Here is a 21,903-nt window from a genome sequence, read left to right on the forward strand (position 1 = left end):
CACAGCGTGAGTGGAACAACTGTAGAGAAAGACGACACAAAGAATCAGTCTCTGCAGCAGCAAATGGTGGCAAAGTTTAATTTCGGGGGAAAGTGGGGACATTTGTGGCTGAACCTGCACTTTTTCTGGTGATCACTGAAATTAAAGGTGATTCGAAAAATGCTAAAATAAATAAGTACGGAAATAAATGCACATCTGCCTAGTGCAGAGACCAGACTCCCGAAGGTCTTTTATGATCTTAAAAAAGAAACTGGAAAAAAGGAAAACAAAATAAAAACTAATGGTTTCAGAGAAAGTCCGAGACCCGAGACTTCGCCTTTGCAACCACATCAGTGGCACTCCAATCCAACTGGTCCCGCTACAAGTCACAGTCCTGGATCAGTTTTGCATCCGGGAAACAAAAAACCCTCCACGTGCTACAAAAAACATGAGCACACATGTTTTAATAGATCCCGGAAAACTGAGTAATTGCTTTGATGCTTCCGCGACCTTTGCAGAGTGAACGTGCAGATCCTCACAGACGGGAAATCAGTTTATTACCGAATGTAAAACCCAGTCTGCGATTTCAAATACGGACATTAACACCGTTTTACTTGTTAGACTTCATGAGTAGCTGGTTTATGTATAAATGATTACAGCTCAAGACGATCGCTCAAGTTTACAAGATGAGACTCAAAAAGAGACGAGCTGATCCTGCTGAAAATCGATCACCAGACAGCTGAGTTATCAGCAACTGGTCTGGGTAAAAAAGTAAGATGAGATGTTCATATGTGGTTCCTTTTTCCTTGTATTTATCGAGTACAGTAGGCTGCTGTGTAAAAGTCTTGAGCCACCCCTTATTTCTTTATAGTTTGTCAGACAATCATTTCTTAAAATAGTCTTTAGTAGTTCTTCTGGCTTTCAACGTTTCTGCTTTTTTTTTTTTTTTTTTTTGTTTACGTATTTTCAGTCTGGTCCTTGTATCACATGGATGTTTTCTTTGTTAAGCCACTTAACAATCACCTATGAATCATTCAAGAACAAAAAAAGCAACCTAACCCAAGGTGATGAACCAGTGTGAAAGCAAGACCTGATGCCGGAGCTGACAGATGAATCTGGTCCTTCAGTTCATCCACCTACTGTTCACTGAAGCTTCATCATCAAATGGTCTGAGTGGAGGGATGGGGAGCTTGCCTATAGTGTTAAATAAATAAAACGAATATCAAAACATTGATGTTTAAGCTCACTGGAACTGTACAAACTGTGTTTTTTTACTTATATATTGAACTTCCACCTATGCTTATGAATAATGTTTCTGAACATTAATAAAATCACTTCACCAATTTACCATTAACTTAGCAAAATACAAAGAAAAGTTGTATAAAATAAAGTTGTATCTCAGAGTGATCGATGAAAAGAGTGAGGTGACGCAAAGCCATGGCTGAGCTTTTGGTTTTATTGACATACACTAGAGTCTACAGTATGATGCAAGGTATTATTCCCTTTGAATAATTTCAAAAAGCACTGCAGTCTTAAAAATTACAAAAATTGAAACATACAAAATATACAAGAAATGACAATACAAGGCTTGGTAAACATAAGCTAAACCTGTATTTCCCTTATTATTATTTTTTTTTTTTACAAAACAATCATATCATTCTATATTGTGTATGTATATATGTGTATATACATATATATATATATATATATACACACGTATATATGACATGACACTCATGTCCCCACCTTTTTTAGGAATGACATCCATTTCAAAGTATCAAAAATAGAGTTGTACAGTCTCTGTTGCTTTACTATTATGTAAAGTGGGAACAAATTGTTCGGTCTTTGGTTATGACAGACGAGGGCAGCAGCCAGAGTTTACTGTCAATGCTGGTTTTGCTTCTTTTTAGTTTTTTTTTTTTAATTATATATTTTTAAAAAAATTTTATGGGTTTTTTTGTTTATTTTGTTTTGTTTATTTTGTGTTTTTTGTAGACTCGCGTCTTTCAAACTGCAGAACCAGCTTTATGCAAAAAAAAAAAAAAAAAAAAAAAAAAATCATCCTTTTCCTCCCACCCTACCCTTAAAGTCCACAACTCCGTCTAAAAAAAAAAAAAAAAAAAAATCAAACAAAAATAATAGTAATAGTTACCTTCTTATGTCTTACACATAGAAAAATAACAACAACCCAGAACAGCATACAGACACACTGAAAACTGGTTTTCAAACAAGAGTTAAGGCATTCTAATAGTTTACATAGTGACATGATACTCGCACTATCTGAAGGTTCAGGTTTTTTTTCTCTGTGAAGTTCATAAGCAACTTTACACCTATTTTATAATCTCCTTTCTCATATATAACATCATATCTCACATTTGCTGTTACAATTTGCATAGCCTAAAATACATGTGTGTGCTTCTCTTGTTGAAAGTAGGACTCTTAAGATTCCTGTCTTCTGTACAGCATATTTGGTACAAACATCAAACACTCATCTGCACACTCACTCAGAACTGAACCTATTAAGATGCTTGCACCGCGTCCTCGGCAAGGCTGATTGGCTGATGGACGAATCCAGGATGCTAACGGAATCAATCAAGCATCTAAAACACATCTAGAGTCTACTCCTATAGGCATCAAGGTCTTTTTTTTGTCTTTTTTCTTATGTAAAGGCAATAGGCAGAGTCTGAATGCATAGCATAATCATTTTCACCTGGAAACTCACTTCAAACCATAATTAAAGAAAACACTCCTGAGCTCTCCTCACCCTTGTCAAGCTTAAGGCAGAAACCAGTGGAAATCTTCAAATCAAAATCAGTATGTGTCTGTTCACATCCACGTCATATCTGACTAAAAACCTGCCTGAAGACGCTCTTTCCTCAGGTTTGTTATTGCTGCCGTACAGGCACTGCATATCTGCGAGGAGAGAAAGAATGGGAACAAATAAATCCTGGAAACAATGGAGGAGGAGTCTTGGATTGTTATCAGCAAAGACTGATTGTTTTTAATGGAGGGATGTGGAATACCCCCGATACATCCGATTCCTTTTTTCTGGAGTCCAGGATTTCAGCTTTCATTGCTAAACAGGGTGCAATACATAAACATTTTTATGCATAAATACTTTCTCATAATTGCCGCCTCAGCTCTCATACCACTAGAAGTATGACTGCTGTTAGGAAACTGAAGGCACACAAAGGGCCCTGGGAGATTTGGGGAAATTTCAGAGGCAGAAAGCTCTGTGTCTGTGAACCAATGAAAAAACTTCTCTCCAACACCAAAATAATCTGCATCTTCATGCATCTTCCAACTCTCCCTCATCGGGATTCCTGAAATCACATCCGCGTAATCCGAGTCCCATATCGGTTTCTGAAACAGTTAAACTTAAAGCCTGCTGTGCAAAACAACAACAACAAAAAGCTTTCGCCACCACTGAAAGCTCCTAACTGGTAATAAGGCATTTGTTCAATGTGAAGAAGGCGAAGAAACAGAGGAGAAAGGAGAAGAAAAGATGGGGTATGGTGGTGGTGTATGGGAATTAATGTACAGATATCTACACGGCTGCAAGATTACAAAAAAATGTGGAATGTTGCAGATCCGAAAGAGACCAGTGCCACAAGAGCTCGTTCTACCTGCCAGGACCCCGCTCCTCTAAATCTGAATATTTTCATCATTTACAGGAGGGGAAAGAAGGGGAGTGGACATCATCATCACAGCAAATTTTACTCACTCAGCCTGACAGCAAAGCTTGGCTAGCAAAGCTTTTTCTGAAATAATTATGGGCGTTCTCATCATATTAAGCCAATTTCACCTCTTAATTGTTCTGCCACACTTTCGCTGATGTTCAATTAAACCTGAATATTTTATAGCACCCTGGTGCTTAAGACAGTGTTGCCTGAGAAATTGGCAACACTGAGAGCACTGCCACAGCCTTCTGGCTCATTGTGATTGTGCACTACTGAGCATCTCTTATTCTCATAAGACAAGTCTTCATTCACGAAGGTCAATGCTGGTGAGAGGGCGACGACAGCGCATTAAGTTGTCTCTTGTAGATAAACTTACTTAAAAAAAGGTGAGTGCTCCAGACTCACAGAGGTGAGAACTGATTGGTCAGGAAGACTGGGTGCTCTGAAGGGTCATACGCACACCTAACAAAGGGTCACAGACAGCCCTGAACATTAAAGAGCTCAAGAAGAAGAAGGTTTTTGTAACGGTTTCTCATTGTTCTCTGACAGTTTTTACCCTGGCTCTAACTTGGCATGGCTACAACATCCTCCTGCTCACATTTTCTTTTTAATCTGTGTAGTTCAGCATCAAGTTCTCTACACAGGACAAACAGTTTTAAAAGAAATCAGAGGAGTGTCTTCTTCAGGCTGGTGAACTTGCAAATCCTTGTGGTTTGGAACAGACTCTCCCAACTGTATTCAGTCGTTGACAACAATCGTCTCTCTTCAACCCCCTTCTTCCATCAGGACCAGCACCCGAACCGGCACCTGGGTCCATACTGGAGGTGAGGAAGTGGCAGGATTTACGAGGTGCAGGGGATTGGCGCAAGGGCCGAGCTACGACTGGTTGGGGGACTGGGACATGTCTCTGTCGATGATCTCATTCACTGTGAAGGGAGACAAACAGAAAAAAAAATTTATAAATATTCAAAACTTTAAATATATTATTTTGTCAGAACATGTGCATTTCTTTCCAGCAGAGGTCAGTGTAGTTCCACCCTGAGTTCCTCATAGGACAAAAATAGCAAATTCAAACTGCCAAAAGCTTAAAATGGGGAAAAAAAATACTCTAAAAAACTGGCAAACCCAAAGGTCACAAAGTCATGGCTCTGACGTGAGATATAATCTCTCCTGACATAACAAATGAGAGAAACTATTCCATTCACTGAATGTGCCAATTCTAAACCGTGTTCGAGTCCAAGAAATGTTAGCAGTTAGCACAGCACATTGACTCCTATAAACACACACTCCTGTGCAGCTGGCCAACCAGCAGGGCCGTCCATTACTTCATTAGAGATTTAATGGTGGTTCAGTACATTTCCTCAGGCCCATTCATGGGGTGTGTAAGCATGGCAAAAAGGTTGTGTAAAACCAATCTATTGTTAAACACGTTGTTGAGCCCGGAGAGGCACTCAGGCACAGCGAGGTTAATTACTCAACACACTCAGTTAGAGCCTGATTTTAAATAAATAACAAGCAAGTCTTTCTCAGCCTGTTATCCAGCCAGCCTGAATGGTTGTTTTACATCTGCTGCCTCCATTCAGAACTCACACTGGGACCACAAGAAACACAGCAGGGAGCCAGTAAAAACTGCAGCCATGAAGTAAATCAGCTTTACTTTGACGTGGTGAGGAAGACATGAGGACAGAAAGAGTAAGAACACTTTCATTTATTTTAAATTTATGGAAAATGTGAGGTGAATGTTTCTTCTTTTTTTTTTTTCCATTCTTACAACATGTATGAGTTCACCTTTTATCCTCTGACTTCTTCATGTGGTTTCCCTAAGTGTTTTAAATGACACGATGACAGGTCAAAAACACAGAGTGTAGAAGTCAGGCTCGGCAAACTGGTTTGGGTGGGTGTAGCAAAGACCTCTGGCCCAGTGTGACACCAGCACTCAAAGGCAGCTATGTCTGTGCATGCCCATCAAAATGCAGCTCTTCTCCACCCCACTCTGTCCACATGTGCAGCTATAGTGCAAAATCAAGCCCCCACTCCTGAGAAGTTTATAAGCAAATGCTTTACTGTAACTCAGTTAAAAAATGTGACAGGGAGCGACTTAGTCATCGATGAGCAAATGAACCAGCCAAGAGTGTTTCTTCAGAAAAAAGAAACCATATTCAAATTTAACAACACGCACACAAACACACATAAACGCTGTAAAGTAATATAAGTGGAGTAAGAAAGCAACACAACCTTAATAAATTCAGCAAAACAAAGAAGTCTTAACATTTATTTTGTTAACCTTTATTTCTGTTTCACAGCTTCACTGCCGCCTCCTCAAACTCAAGAGTACTTCAAGTTCATTTTTTCAAACTGAACACATGATTGTCTGTCACAGTCTCTGTCATGGGACCAGAAGCGCAATTTAGTGCCTTGGTGTACTTTATTTGTGTTTTCTGCTGTTCGCTTTTGTGTCTGGCCACCATCACTCACATCATCCTGTTAGCGTGGGAGGCTCTTCCTTTCCCATGTCAACCATGTTCACACACACACACACGCGCGCACACTCTCACACTCACAGCAACACCACGCACTTATGAGACTACCGTGTGATTATCAAAGCAAACATTTACCTTTGAGCATACAGTCTAACTTTGACGTATAACATGCAAGTGGACTGGTTCATTGCTTTGTCACATAATTCCTCATGTGAAATAAAGCTCTGATGGAGGACCACAGATCTCCTTTAAAGGCCGTGACCTTTTGAAAGACAAGTGCTGCAGCTGGGCTCAAAATAAACTGCATCTTACAGCTGTTAAAGGACCGCCAGAGCAGCAGCTGTATTGATAAAATGACACAGCTATAGACTGAGTTTCTTTTATTTCTGTAACACCAGTTTAATGAAGTTCAACAAAGGTTTTACATTTGACTTCTTGCATTTTTAATCCAGATATCTTAATAGCACTTAACTACACTAAACGTAATTAAATTACTATTAGTGTGTAAGAAAAATCATGACTGTGAGCACTGATGGATCAAATTAGAGGTACACATTACAGAGTTGCGCTTACAGGCCTGTCAGAAACCTGCACAGCTTAAGCGTTATGTGGTAAGCGCTGTTTATTCAAGGGAGTGAATCTGCCCTAATACCACAGGAATATGAGCAACATAGTGTGAAGTGCGACAGACCGACATTAAGTGGGCGTCTGCAAAAACTCATCACTTTCCGCTGTACTGATTAGATTGTTGCATAGGCAAACATTAATCTATCGACCGATAAATACGTAAGAAGAGACCCAAAAAAAGAAGAAGGAATTAGCATAAAAAATTCACAAAACCCAGCTAAAGTTTAGACTTATTCCGCTCATTTCGATTCGATTTGTTTTCTCAAAAAAAAAAAAAAAAAAAACCCTCTAGTGAGGTTTCCCAAAATGAACTGTCAGAAATATTTTCATGAGGCTTCGGTCTCGATATTACATCGGCGCTCGATGTAAATTTGCACGATTTCGTGTGGGGCCGTCGGAAATAAGCAGAACTTATTTTGGAAGAGAATTTCCATCTCAAAAGAGACATACAACGGAAAGGAGTTTACTCCACCTCTGCCCATTTACGATTCTTTTCTGTTTCCCTTCTCATTCAATTCAACAAACTACTTGGAACAGCTTCAGTTTCATAACAAAAGTTATAACGTGTGGACTAAAAACTAGAACTAGCAGGTCAGTGAACCAAAACGCTTATCTCTAAGGAGAACAAGGCCAAAACCAGCAAGCAACAGTAAGCAACTGAGCAATCATTGCAGTCTGTAAAAATAAAATGTTTCCCTCATCACTGAGCAACAGATAATCTATGCTTCAATTTAACCTGGAGCTCCACACATCAATAACCAGAAGTGAAACAGAGGTTTGAGTCGCACATAAGCTATGACTGGTTTCATATGCCATAGTATTTTCTCAGGTTTACTGGTATTGTTCATGACGGTGCAACAGAAAACCAGTGATTCAGCGCTGCCTGTTGTAGTAACTGTGGCTCTGAATGTCTCAGCCGAAGGGAGATCCTCTGCAGATGACTGGGAGGGGGGCTCCCTAGTCAAAATATACATCTGCAGTCAGCCTACTACCACTACTACAGTTACTCCTGCTAGTAAAGGCTACAATCAGATCACTCCATCCTCTGGGAGCTAACAGATTTAAATCCTTTAACTGACTGAAAAGAACAAAACGAACCCTTTTCCACAAAGTGCTGCCTCCTCTCTTAGTCATTGATTGCGTGGCATGATTAAAGACGTTAATTTAGAGGGAAGACGATTTTTCCAGTCGCCATGTATGCAGATGTTTTTTTTCATCCAATCTTTAGCAATACACTGTTGTGTAGTTTCCAGCACAATTAAGAAAGAAGTTTGTCTTTCAATGCAGGAGAAAGACAAAACTCTTTGAGATGAGCACCACTACTGGCTGCCCGTAGACTCGGTAAGAGTCACAACGAGCAAGAAGGTCCAGAATATTATAGATAATACCTCAAACCCAGGGGGAAAAAAAAAGTGTGGGTACAAAATGTCAGGCAGATTTTAAATCTTAGAAATAAACTGCTAAGTGAGAAATGAATTTGTTGTCAAATCTGCATATTGTGATTGAAGTGGTATCAGGGGCTCTGTTAAATTTCCCTGAAAGGAGGTTTCACATCTAGCAGGAGACCACTGTGACTGGGTTAGCTCACGTTTCTAAAGTGCATGTCAAAAGAGGCATATTGAAAAGATTTCCAAAATGCAAAACAGAAGTGAAACAGGCAGATGGTCATTCAGTACGATAAACATGTCTTCTGTCGAAATGGAAAGTGGGTAATTATCAAAACTCTTTATGACACACTGAAAAAAGTTCCCTGACCCAGGCATTAAAAACATTACCCTGGCAGTGCGGCTTAAGCAAATAGCTCAGAGTTTGAGTGATTCTTCGGTCCAGCAAATGAAGACAACATGCCACAATGGAAACACTGGCGCAAAGGGAACAGAGGGAAGCAAGACTCGGTTTGCTTGCAACAGGGAATATCAAAGCACACAGTTTCCACTTGCAGGGCCCTGTAATGACATGCACACATCCTCACAAAGCCTCGTCTATGAGAGCAAACTTTAAGTAAAAGAGCCACTGACTGATCACACACATTGGAAATAGACGGTCAGTTGATAGAACTGGTATTGAAATCTTCCAGGCTTGCTCCGGAAAAGTCTTTCCCCCTCCTTTTTTTTCCATTTACCCTTCATCTCAGCTGCTTCTCTGTGATCCCTTTATGCTTCATTTTAATTTTACTTCTGGAGTGAGTGAGTGGGTGGGTGAGGGCACAGAGCATACCGGAGAAGCTCTTTACAAAGTCTCAGTTTCTCAAAGTCACTCATCTCTGTGAATCATCTGTGGATTTCCCATTTGATCTAACGGTAAGTGATTCGCAAGACTCTCGCCTTTCAACGAGGACACAGAATTGTGGTTCCACTAAGCCGATGACCGGAAGACAGAGTTTTAAAACAGAAACCACTGGAGTTTGAATGGCCACTTGGGGGCATCTCCAAAGCCCACACCACTAATAAAATGTATATACTATTGGGTTCTTCAAATATTTTCATTAGTAAGTCTAACATCCAAAGATATTTCAGGAGCAAAGCAGGAAATCTTTTAGATTTAGAGGCATTAGAACAAACAGAAGAAAATTATTTTTCCTGTAATATTTTTGGCTACCAAGCAGGAATGCAGCGGCAATGTAGCATCAACAGGCTAAAGTGACTCACCGAAAGCTCACGGGCACAAACACACACAAAAGCTTGCAAACACACATTTCCACAGCTTTACAAGGGGAGCGAAATCTGCTTCACTACAATCTGTCAAGTCCTTACTTGTGCACCATGAAAATGTGGTGACTAGTATTAATTTTCCAGTTGAGCACCAATGCTCCATACCTGGCTTAAGAGCACAAAAAACAGACTGTCAACAAAGCAACAGAGACAAAACTCTGAAAAACCTTAACCACAAAAGCAGCAGTGCTACTTTCCAAAATAATATCATGTGCATATTTAAAAATAAAATATTTTAAAAAATGAACGAGCTAAACTACTTTTATTACCACAGAGGGATTTCTAGGCTTCCCCTTCTAACGAAAAATGCAGCAACTGGCACTGTCTCCATACCAGGTTGCCTCTGCCAAGACCTCTGCATTAAACTCTTTAAGACCCTAATTGTGTGGAAAGATGACACAGAAAGTCCTTTTCCACTTGTTTGAGGGGAAAAGACCAGCAAATGTTTGCCATTGTTTTTAAAGAGCAGCAGTGGCATTTAATGGAAATCTATTTTCCTTTCACTGCTGTTTTTTTATGCCAGCAAATCAGGAGTTTGGGGTTATTTGTGTTATTCTTCTGCCTAATGGCAACATGAAGTCTCTAACTCAGAATGTGTTACAGATTTCATGCTGTCACACAAAACAACTGATTTATTTCTGTTTTTTCATGAAAAAAAATAGTTTTCTGTAAATGACTTTAATCTGATGGTGACTCTACAAATGAACTTTTCATTCCTTTTTAAAGGAAAAATATCAACGAATTACAGTTTAGAAAAGGATCCAAAGACAAAAAGGTATTTGAAAGTCTAATTTTATGTTTAATTTAATTTAAGAGAAAGCTGTAGCTGCATTTCTCAAAGGTAAATCCAATATTTACTGGCTTTCCCCCCCTTGGAGGGCCAACTGCTGAGAAAAGGTCTTTTTGGATTACTTGGTGAGTGGCCAGTTCACCACTTTTTTTTTTTTATTACGAACTTTCCAGTTCTCAGCTCTTTTGCAGCATTCAGGGTGCACACATCATGTGCAGGATGCACATCATGAAATGACTTTAAATAAACAAATGACGGTTTATCATTTAAAGATAAGCAAAATGGGAAGTTGTTGGTTTCGGTGGCATTATAACGTGCCTCTCATTACCTGGTACATACCAAATTATTTCTGTCTGCTAATATGAAACTACAACAGCTGGTGAATTCACAAATACTGGAAACGGGAAAAAATTGTCTCATTTTCTGTGAAAGTAATCCATCTGCTAGCACCTTCACACACGACTTAACAACACATTATCTTTCTGTTAAAGAAACAAGTATCACTTTCATTTGGGCTTAAGTGTAGACTTCATGAAGTGGCCCAGTAAATTAACTCTGTAAACTCTTACGCATGTGTGAAGCAGCACTACTGAGCTGGTGAGTGGATTCTGTCAGATAATGGTATAGACAGTCTAGCTGCTTCATAACCCAACTCTATTATTAAAGCTAAGCTAAGCCAAACCAGTGCTGCGTTCACCATCATACTGAACATAGAAGAGATTAGTGGTGATCTTTAGATAACGAGCAAGCACATTTTTTAGTGCAAAAATGTTGCTTAGGGAATAAATCTGTGTGGAGCTATTCGTGCATAATGAGCAACAAAGATGGAGCAAAAAAAAAAAAAAATTCTCCCAACATGTGAAGACTTTTCTTCCACCACAAAATGCTTTTTGTGCTTTTAGCAACAGCTGGTGAAACTTTTTCATTTGTATGCAGTCTATTTCCTTGTAAACACAGAAAAACAGGACAATAAAAACATATATTTAAAGATGTGTTCATGGACACTGCCTGGCATATTTGATGACATCCACAGGATGATACGTGTCGCTCAATGTGCATGTTTCTGTGTCATTACTGTGCCGGTGTCTCTGCCTCGAGGAGTGCAGGCAGCAGGGCTCTGCCTATTATTAACCCTCAAAGCCATAGCTCACAGTTTGGGGCAGCTATGAAATTGGGCAGGGCAGCGCTGACAAAAGACCGGCTTTTGTTGTGGACACACGCTGCGCGCAGTGCCGACACTACAGCAACTGCTCACATGCAAACAAAGCCAATAACACACATGCTATTCTTTCCCAGCTGTGCTCTGCAAACATAAAGACAGTCACGTGCAGATTAATTAGTTAAGTGCACAGGTTGGCAGCAAAACAGCTTCAGACTCTGTCACCATGACCACTATGCATTCTTTAAGCCGCTACCATGCTCATATAGTCACCAAACAGACGTGAATATATAGATGCTTGGAAAACCTGCCTGACAAGCTCACGGATTATAAACCTATTAATCACGTATACGGCACCTAAACGGAAACTATAATTCATTTTCTGGTTAAAGTTCTGATAAACCTCGCTCTATACACCAAATGTGACAAATATTTGTTACAAAAACCGGTGTCTTTGATCATTTTCCATTGAGGCACCACCCAATTATATTCTGTCCTGTTTTCAGACATCAAAGCAGTAAAAAAGCTCCATATTTTAGCAACACTCTGTTAAATCTCTTGTTGCTTTTACATTGAGAAGATACTTCTTTGCTTTTGTGGCTTATGGTCTTTCACTGCAAAGCCTAATAAAAATAAAGCATGGCTGCCCATGTATCACAAAGAAGAAATTATGTATCCATGTTATTTTTATATACATCTTAAGTGCTGTTTCTCCAAAGATACACTTCTGTGTTTAGACAGGAATGAAAATTTGAAATGTACATTACACATTGTACATAAGCATTAAATTATTCAGTTTACACGTCAATTTAATTTCAGATTCCAAGAACATTTCAGATTGAACGTCTCAGTTGAGTGACCCTGCAGTGGGTTTGGATTCAGGACTTGTCTGTCCATCTGTCTGTCAGTCTGTCTTCTCACCTCCTGTGTCTCCTGCTCTGTACGGGCAGGCGCATATACACACACACACACACACACACACACACCCCTCCACAATATCAAAAAGATGCACACAAACACAATACACACAATCTCTCCCTAACACACGCACCAAGACACACATCTCGCGCATGCTATGGTGTGCGTCACAAGTGCCATCTGCTTGCTAATCAGAGCAGTTTTCTACACATTTGTATTCCCTCTTCTATCGCTGACTTAGGTCTATGGTAGTACAGCAAAAGTTGAGCTTAAGTGTGATGGACATCCATGCAAAAATAGTGAGTCTATATGAAACCAGTCAGAGAACAAACTCTTCTAAACACAACACGCATTTTATCAGAAAACGAATGATAATTATGTGCAATCGTTCAAAAATAATAATTTTAGATTATTTTTTTCAAATTATGAAATCAGAATGCAGGTTTATCGTCACGCTTCATGAATTCATGAACTCTTATGGTAAAATTTGCTGTCTGCCAAACTGGGGTGTATGTGGTCTACTTAAGAGAGAGTGCTGCGACCTCCTAAAACTCAGAGCTGGGTAAAAACTCCACATTTCTACTTCAAAACATGGCCTACAGAGCTGGGCTGGCACAGAAAGCTATTTTTAGCCACAGGCTCAAAGGGAGAGCTTACATTCCCGTCTGAACTGTGTCACTCACAAACTTTTTTCACACTTTTTTTTAATAAGAGATTGAGTACAGGCAGCTACTTTCAAAGTGACTGTGTCTCCGTGTTTGACAGGGGCAGAGGCTGAATAAAACTGCGCTAAAGTTTCATGTAGAAAAAAAATGCGGCTAAACAGATTTCATGTGTGCACATGAATGAGGCTGTGAAAAGGGAATAGCTATATGTAAGTTTTATGCACTATTGAACTCCAGCAGCTGTTCACACGACTTACTGAGAGCAGTGCTGTGTTAATGAGACTGACCCTTTCTAGAACGCAGTATCACACTTCCCTTACATAGCCTTGCCAGGCTACTTATTAACCCTAAATCTTCAGAACTCTCATTTGAATATGTCAGTAGTGGTAACACAACCTACAGATAAGGAGGTAGGTGACTTAGAACGGTGTGGATTAACATATTTTAGGACGAGAAGTTCATGGATGAGAGAAAAAAAAAAGGTGCTAAATGCATGTGCTGACTTCATGGTCAATAGTTAAGTCAACAAGTTCTTCTGAGCATGCTAATTAGAGTTGTTAGCGCAGGTACACACACACTCACGTACACACAAGCACACACAGGATGTAATTACTGCAGCAGCACACAAACGTAGTCGTCGTGTTCCAGCCACAGTCTTTGCAAGTAGCACAAAATGATGCAATCCTCTCCCTGCCTTCAGCTCCAAGGAGCCAAAACATTCAAAATGTAATTAATCTCCAAACTGCTGCCACAGATACAGAAGCTCTGTAGTCCACAATTAGACCCTTTAATATGATACTACAGCTATCAGTCTTATTGTGTCTATGTTACCCAATACGAAGTCACAAGACCCCTCAGTAATGAACCTGTGTACACAACTGTGCACTGCAGTGACAGATGAAACACTATCACTGTTATCAGGCATCAAGGTTTCAGCCTCTTGAAAATACAACAACTGGTGCTGTGTATTGTTTTACATCATCAGGTACAAATTTATCTTGTGCGTCACATATTGTAGGGTAAATTTAATCCCTGAGCGGTCCCTTGTTTCAGACTGAAAATGAGATTGATCACAGATGGTTGTGCTCTAAATATCTTGTGTAAAAGGATAGGAAAATGTGATAATGAGAGTTGAAGGCTGGACTGACAGAAAACTGAAGAGTGAGAGTCAAAGACGCATAGTTACACAGAACAAAATAGGGTTGCAGAGAGAAAGAAGCATGATAAAAAAATAAAAATAAAAGGTTGATGGAATAATAGTGTAACAATAGTAATCTCTATTTCAGATTGCTTTGTCTGTTTTGTGTTACTTCTGAAAGACAGTCAAATTTGAATGAGTTCAGCTCTTCCTTTTTATGTAATGACAGTTAAAATAGTGAAGGCAGCTAGTTGTAAACATTGAACTTTCTCCCACAGGTTACAAGTGTTTCGCTGTTTATTAAAATATAAGGTAGCTACTGAGCCTAGGCAATATAAACTAAACCCACAGGAAATGTTTTGAGAATATAAGGTCATATATCTCACCATCATCCAGTGTGATGTCCTGTAAGCCAATGGAGCGGAAGGTGGGCTCCCTGTCCTCTGGCTCCTGTTTAATGTTCAGCCTCTCCCCATCTGATTGGAAGGGCCCCTGAGGGCTTAGAGGATGAACCAGAGGGCCCACTCCTGCCGGAGAAAGGCTAGTCATGACTGGGCTTGTAGCCTGGGGAGAAAGTTGTCCTGAATGTTGCTGTTGGAGGGGCCCCAGAGGACTGCCGCATGAGGTGGGTGAAGATGAGGTGGGAGACTGGTACGGCAATGAGTGGAGCTGAGGAGAAGAAGGCCCAGAATGGGGAGAGGGGACCATCCTTGGAGGAGGGGCGCTGGACGTTGTGGGACAGGATGCTGATCTTTGACTAACTGGGTGGTAGCCCATGGCTCTTTGCAATGGTGTGGTGTGCTGCCCTGTTAGGGGGTGTCCACCTGGAGAGGGCACCTGGGTGGGAGAGCAGTGATAGCTTCCCAGCGTTTGGAGATGTGAGCATGAGGGAGTAAAGAGGGGTTGCTGGCTCTGTGGGGAACCCTCAATGGGGTTGGTTGTTGAAGAGGACGGAGCGGTTGGTGAGGAACAAGGGGAGGAGGGGTACACCATTCCCATGCCCATTGGGTGTGATGTTGCACTGGGACTCTGCTGAAATGGCATCCTCTCATAGCCCTGAGGAGAAAGGCTGGGCTGGCCATTGAAGGGCAGGCTGTGACCATGACTGTGCTGCATGGGCTGGTAGGAGGAATGAGGAGGAACAGAAAGCGGAGGGGGAGCAGAGTTCGGGTGGTACGTCATTTGGCAGTCTGCAGGGGGGTGATGCAAAATGTGACCCTGGAGCTGAGGCAGGTGCTGGAAAGATGGGGAGCCCAGGGAGGGGCAGGGGGTCTGCACGGGTAGCAGGCCAGGTCCGGAGCCCGTGGCCAGGCCATGAGGGGAGCTGGACAGAAGGTTATCCGATGGGTGGCCCAGCTCAGGAGAAGGCAGCTGGGTGCGCACCAGACTGCCAGCATGTGCCATGGGCATGGAAATAGGAGGTACCGCAGGAAGGTCCAGCTCGTCTCTGTGCTCCTGTTTAACCATAACTAAAGGGACAGAGGTACACACAGACAGGAGGAAGGGAAATGAGAAAATTCACACTGTCAGTTATGACTACCAACCAAATTCAGCAAGAAAATAGATAAAAGCAAGACATACATTTATCAAGCCGTAGTGTTATCAACAATATCGCTGCTATTTATGCTTCAGGTATAGTAGTCCAAAGACCTAAACCAGCTACAAAAGTGAGTTGCAATTTTAAGTTTTTCCATATTTTCAGGTCCCACTAGTTTCCTCTGAATTGTGGTTTAAGGCTGAAAGTAGACCAAAAGACCCTTGAAGCAGTAAACAGAATTTCTGAAAAGTATGTATTTTGAATTTGATCTCCTTTTAGAGAATAAAAAAAAAGCCTCCCATATTTTTTATACTAAATGGGGCCATTTCCTTTTACTGTGACAGCTTAGAGCACTGCTATGCCAATCAGTAACCTATTTCCCAATCTGGTGCCTTGTGACAGTGAGTTTTATTTTTATCCAGCTCTGAATCAGAGAGAGAGCATATGTTGTCAGTCTGGCTGCCATCATGTGAAGTGTTGTGTGGGAAGAGGAGCTGAATGCCCCCCAGCCCGGATCAGACCAACAGAACCAACGAGTTCACTGACTGTGCTTTTACTCACTTTCTGGGATTAAAAGGCAAGAGGCACAGTAACGGTGCTTCTAAACTTGAAATGGCTTGAAAAGGAGCCAGGGAATACAAGTATAAACAGTATATAAGTAAGCTCAAGATGTTTTCATCTTTTATTTTCCGAAATGTATAAAAAATTCAGTCCAAATATGTGAGGTTTATCCCAGTTACCTGAATGACAATGCAGCGATTTCAAAACCCAAAACAGTAACAAAGGTTATTTGTTTATCAGTTTTTCTCCAAGTTTTCTCAGAACACATTCTTAAATTGGGCCAGGGCCTCTGCAGCAGCCCACGATGAAACATGAAACCGACTGATTAGCTGATTTCTTTTTTCTACTTTTGCCACAATAAAGGAGGCGGTGTCCGTGGTGACACTAGCGGTGTCAGCGACCCATCTTGACTGACTGAGCAGGGTTATTCTACTCTGCTGTAATTGGCTGAACTAATCTGTCAACGGGGAAAACAGGAACTGCCTGTGCAGAGTGGGCGTGCTTGCAAACAGAAAGGCTGGGTGGGTGGATGGGCAAGGCTGCTTATACACATAAACACACACACACAAACACAATTATACACACTGCTGCGGTGAAAGTAAGGGTTTGGATGTGTTGCACAAAATGCTCACATGTCAATATATTCCGCCAACTATGTTTTCAGTTTGACTTGCTTTATGAGGGAAAAAAAAAAAACAATAACAATATCTAATAACAAGACATAAATTTGATCCAAAAAAGGCTTTGAAATATTGAAGAAACTTTAACAATAAAATGTTAAGACTGAGTTCCTTCACGTTTTAAGAAAAAAAGTACACTTTACTCCGTAACTCACACTCAATGTATAATAAAAGTTTCCTGGATAGCAAAAGATCTGTATCGTAAAAACCCCATGCAAATGCAGTGCATGTCAGGAAAAAAAACAAAAACAAAAAACGGTTGGCTCTGGATTGAGAAAGCTTTACAAAATAAACAGTTGGCAGGTGTTAATGTTATTGTTAGTGGAAGAGCCCTCTCTAAACCACAGCAATGCTTTCTTTGGAGAGAGAAAGAAAGAAACGAGGTTAGCAAAGCCCCCGTGGAGAAGCGTGCAACATGATGTCTCAAACTTTTGTCATTAACTTGGGAGTGTCACACAAGCGTGGAGCAATGCCAAATAATACTTAAAGTATTATCTCACATTGCAAAAATAATAAATGAAGTAATTGTGTACTTTCTTAATTAAGAAAAAATAAACTTATGACTATAGACTCTAAAAAAAATCCTGTGTTTACAAACATGTTCAAACGCTCTTTACATATGTTTATTAACATCAACAAATACTAAATCTTTGATAAGCTACAAGACATTTAGTATTACAATAGTACGTGGAATCTGCAGTATCATCTGAACATTTACTATTAGTCTGACACAACCCGAAGGTAAAATGCTTTTACTTTCACTATGCGCCCAATGCCTCATGTGGTCCTTTAGTCTAAAACACCATCAAATCAGATTAAACATCAATTAAGCTAATTAAGTAATTAGGTAACTAGAATAATGCTGTTTTTTGGTTAATAAACGAAACCATAACAATTCCAATAGACTATGCAACACTACTTCCTTTTACATCGTCACCAAGTCATAATAGCACCTTGCTTTCTGTCTTGAATAATGAAGACTTTCATTTATAATTACAGGTCTAATTGATAAATTTCTGTAGCATTTCTAGAAACTAAAAGTGCTGGTGAAAGAGAAATCTTGAAGTGAGCTATAATCATCACCTTCATCTAATATTTGTTTTTCACTTCCTAGATTGGGTTGTGGATCAGACTTTGGTCTGCTCCAAAAATACCAGGGTGTTAACAGTCCTGATGGATTGTGTGATCTTAATGTGCAGAAATGGCCCAAACTCCTCAAAACTAAATTTAAGATACATTTTTTTAAAGCTCTTTCTTTATAAATCTGTTCTTAAGACTTTTAAGGACCCTTAGCCGCTCTGTTAAAAAACACAAGAACATTTCAACTCACCTGAAAGGTAAGTGAAGCGTTGTGATTGGCTCCTTTTCCGCTTGCCATTGCAGACATAGAACTGCACCTGCACGGCTGAGCTCACACTCTTACTGTGGTACGGAGGGACCTCAACCACAATGCATGACTACAAAAACATTGAGACTTATTGTCATGAAACATATCACAAAGTTAAAAGCACTGTGGAAAAAAAAAAAAGCCATAATGTAACTGCACAGGTTAAAAAAAAACTAAAAAAAAAAAAAAAACTACTTACACCTTGAGTTTTCTCACGGATTATTTTTGCCTCAACTTCCCACTGTGGTCGTCCATCTGGAAAGAATGGTTTTTAGAATTTTTAGGAAAAGGAAAAGGCTGCATAAAGAAGCAAGAGACTGTAGATTGACTGAGATTGTAATGTCAAAGTTAAAATTCTTGAAAGCACATAAAAGGGACTCCAAAGTTTGTTTTTGAATTTTTGAAATCATCAGCACTGTCTCAAAATGAAAAAGGAAACTGCACACATTAGGTTATACTAATATATCAAGAAAATCTTCAACTGCTCCTGAGTGGCAGCCCGGCTAAAAACAACAAAGTGAAGCAGAGTTTCGGTGAAGAATTGACTGAGAACTTGTGTGCGTGAATCATGGAAGCTAACCTATAATGGTGAAGTAGACGGCATCACTTTATCGCATCACTACAATACCACTTCAGGCCAAACACAACTTGAATCTTTGCAACTTTGAAATACACTAAAAGAGGGATATAAAATACAGTAAGAAAATGATTAACTAACTAAAACGCCAGGCTATACATGATCACTACTGAGTAAAGCACTTTAATTCAGAGACTCTAAAGTATGTTGTTTTAAACTTGTTTTGCAGAGTCTTTCTATTTTCAGCCTTCTTAAGTATGGCTCAAAAAGAGCCAAAGGCCCTGGAAAAGTAAAAATTTCAGTTTACTCAGAATATCAGGAGACGTCAAAATAATGTAGATTAAAAAGCCCAAAAGCCCTATGAAGAAAATCGGGCTTCTGAGCCTTTAGTAATCCAAATATCATGCTGTTTGTCTTGCCTGGTTAAAATTATGGAGACAGCAGTGGAATAATTGCATTTATTTTAAAATAACTTTAAAGTGCCAGGTTTCTGGCTGGACAACCTCTTTTCCAGTTTTCCTATGAGGGATCTAATTATTTGGCCAGACACCTCAGAGGCAGCTGCTTGAAGGGAAGCAGCTGGGGTGAAAACACTGACAAGCTTGGACTCTGGCTGGAAGAAATCAGTCACTGCACCATTGAGAAGAATATGAACTGTGACAAATAAACTACCCAATTACCTTTTAGCTTATGTTAATTTGCAGTTACTTTTTTCAGTATGTCTGTGAAGGTTCTGAGAACCTTTTTTCAGGGTGCCTACATGGTGCAAGTAAAACATGCACCTGCACAGCCTCTTCCACAAAAACCAAAGGATTCCCCCAAATACCACTTTCAGGCATCTGCAACAAGTCTGCAGAGAGGCCTAACCTACATGTAGATCCCTGCAAACTAAGCAGTCTTAGAGGCAAGTTACAGTCATTGCAACATATTCTACCAAAATCAACTATGGGTTTTAGAAGGTATACTGATCACACAGAACATTAGCCTTACTTGTAGTAAGCACATTAGACAGATTCACTTGATTGCAAAAGAAGAGCTTAACCTGTTGATAAAAAGAGAATTTTTTTCCCCCTCAGTGAAGAAAATGACCTTGAATGCCTTTGAAGCCGACAGCAGTGCATTATAGCAGCACAGCATGTTGACATTCAACAGGCAGGAGCAAGGGCCCCACATGCTCTGTCAGACAACAAGCTTCAACAGGAGCCTCATACCACCACTGAGACAATGACTCGGATCATTGAGACACCCTGCACACTCCAGTCAGAGGGAAAGAACATGCTCTTATTGTGCTGGGAGACCGAATAAAAATATAGAGGGTGATTGCTTTGTATGTTGCAACTGTGGGCTTTTTCTTTTTAAAAAGCTACAGCTGAAACACTGGAGTAACCAGGCTGTATTTGAAACAATTCAAGGTAGCCTTTAAAGTCAAACCCCTTCTATAAACAGTCATGCTTGTAAAAACTGACTCATACCAGTTATGGACTTACTTTAACATCAGTGTTTGATGAAGAGTAGCAACAACAAATATATATGCGTAAATTGGTGTAATTGTGTTTCCATCTCCAATTATTGTATATTGCATTAAATTAACAAAGAACAAGATACACACTAAAACTATGCAAAACCTAACAAACCTAAACATCTATCTCCTTTAATAGGCTTTCACTCCAACTAAGATACAGATTAGATCTGTATCTGTATATAGTAAAGTTACTTAGTATCATCTTGCAATGTAAGTAAGAGTGACAGTGGGCAAATCTCTCCAGTTTTTCATAAATCTGTTGTCCCTCAATTATGAGAAACCGTGGAAAAATATCTGTCATTGCCTCTCTTTTTTCTTCCATTCCAATACTTATTCCAATCAGTGTCTTTCTGCACTAAAAGCAGGGGGATTAGTCATAATGAGGTAGATCGTTTACACAAATCCAATCAACATTATTGCCCTCTCTCCTTTCATATTCTTCTTCCACAGTCCACTGCGTTCATGCACCAGCTTTTCTCCCTACCCAAGATGTGCCTCTTGAAGGTTTCCACTTGCAACATTTCTATGCCATGCTTCACCTGGTACACCTTAAAGAGCTAAACACATTCCTCCAGGCTGCTTTTTTTTGTCCTTAATTTTTTATTTTTTTTTTTTGAAATGCCTCTCACTCACTCACTCACTCACTCACAAAAACATCACTCAAACTTTCTGCCATGTGTGAACTTGATTCTGTAGCTCTTCATCACAAAAGTGCCTCAGGCAAGCAGAGACTGGCTCAACAAAACTCATGCATTTAAAATTTCCATCCCAAGTAACAGCTATTATATTTGTTGTTATAGAGTCGTGTACAAAAGAAGGAAAGGATAAGGCAGAGAAAGAGGCCCACTTAACAGAGACTGGATGAATACGATGGGGGGTTTAACTGAGGCTACATCTACAACACGTTTTCATTGTAAAACAATGTTTTACAATGCAAAAGCTCTCTTTCTAAATGTGGGGCAAAGTGTGTGCATGAGTAAACAGGAATCAGAGGGTTGGTTTATGTAACAAATACTACAGTAGAAGAACAGTAATAACAAAAAGACCACAGATTTCTTTGTTTGGACGGACAATGAGGTGGACGTGTACTAATGCCATTAAAAAAAAGAGGACTTGCAAATGCAGGATGAAATCAAGAAATGTATGTGTGCCTAGCTATACTATTATGGCTATGATAAGACTGACGAGACCTGTGTAATTGTCTGAACAAGTCTCAGTTTTTTGCCGCACAGACTAAACCACAATCCTGAATTTTTCAAACTAAACCCAGACCAGAATCACTTTTGGTTAAAGTCATTTAGCGGGTCTTGAAATACCAGATTAGTGAGGGCTGAGGCAAAGGTAATAAAAGTTGCATGCTTTAAATTAAAATGATGTGGATGTAGATATACCCTCAGTAATTTTTTCAGCCTAGATAGATAGATAGATAGATAGATACTCTATCAATCCCACAAGGGACTCTTAAGTATTATATATATGTAAGTATTATATA

At 39.9% G+C, this 21,903-nt stretch overlaps 1 protein-coding gene across 1 annotated transcript in view; it reads right to left on the reverse strand.

Moving 5' to 3' along the window:
• Positions 1-1,415: 1,415 nt before the first annotated feature.
• Positions 1,416-21,903, reverse strand: part of nfatc3a (nuclear factor of activated T cells 3a) — a 58,999-nt gene continuing 38,511 nt past the window's right edge. Inside the window, exons 7-10 of the mRNA XM_031732781.2 lie at positions 18,512-18,567; positions 18,256-18,382; positions 14,534-15,616; positions 1,416-4,585 (exon numbers count right to left, since the gene is read on the reverse strand). Coding sequence (XP_031588641.1) covers positions 4,536-4,585; positions 14,534-15,616; positions 18,256-18,382; positions 18,512-18,567 — 1,316 coding nt within the window. The 3' untranslated portion in view covers positions 1,416-4,535. The remainder of the gene's footprint in view (positions 4,586-14,533; positions 15,617-18,255; positions 18,383-18,511; positions 18,568-21,903) is intronic.

Source organism: Oreochromis aureus, linkage group 1 (assembly GCF_013358895.1).
Source record: "Oreochromis aureus strain Israel breed Guangdong linkage group 1, ZZ_aureus, whole genome shotgun sequence".
Taxonomy (NCBI): Eukaryota; Metazoa; Chordata; class Actinopteri; order Cichliformes; family Cichlidae; genus Oreochromis; species Oreochromis aureus.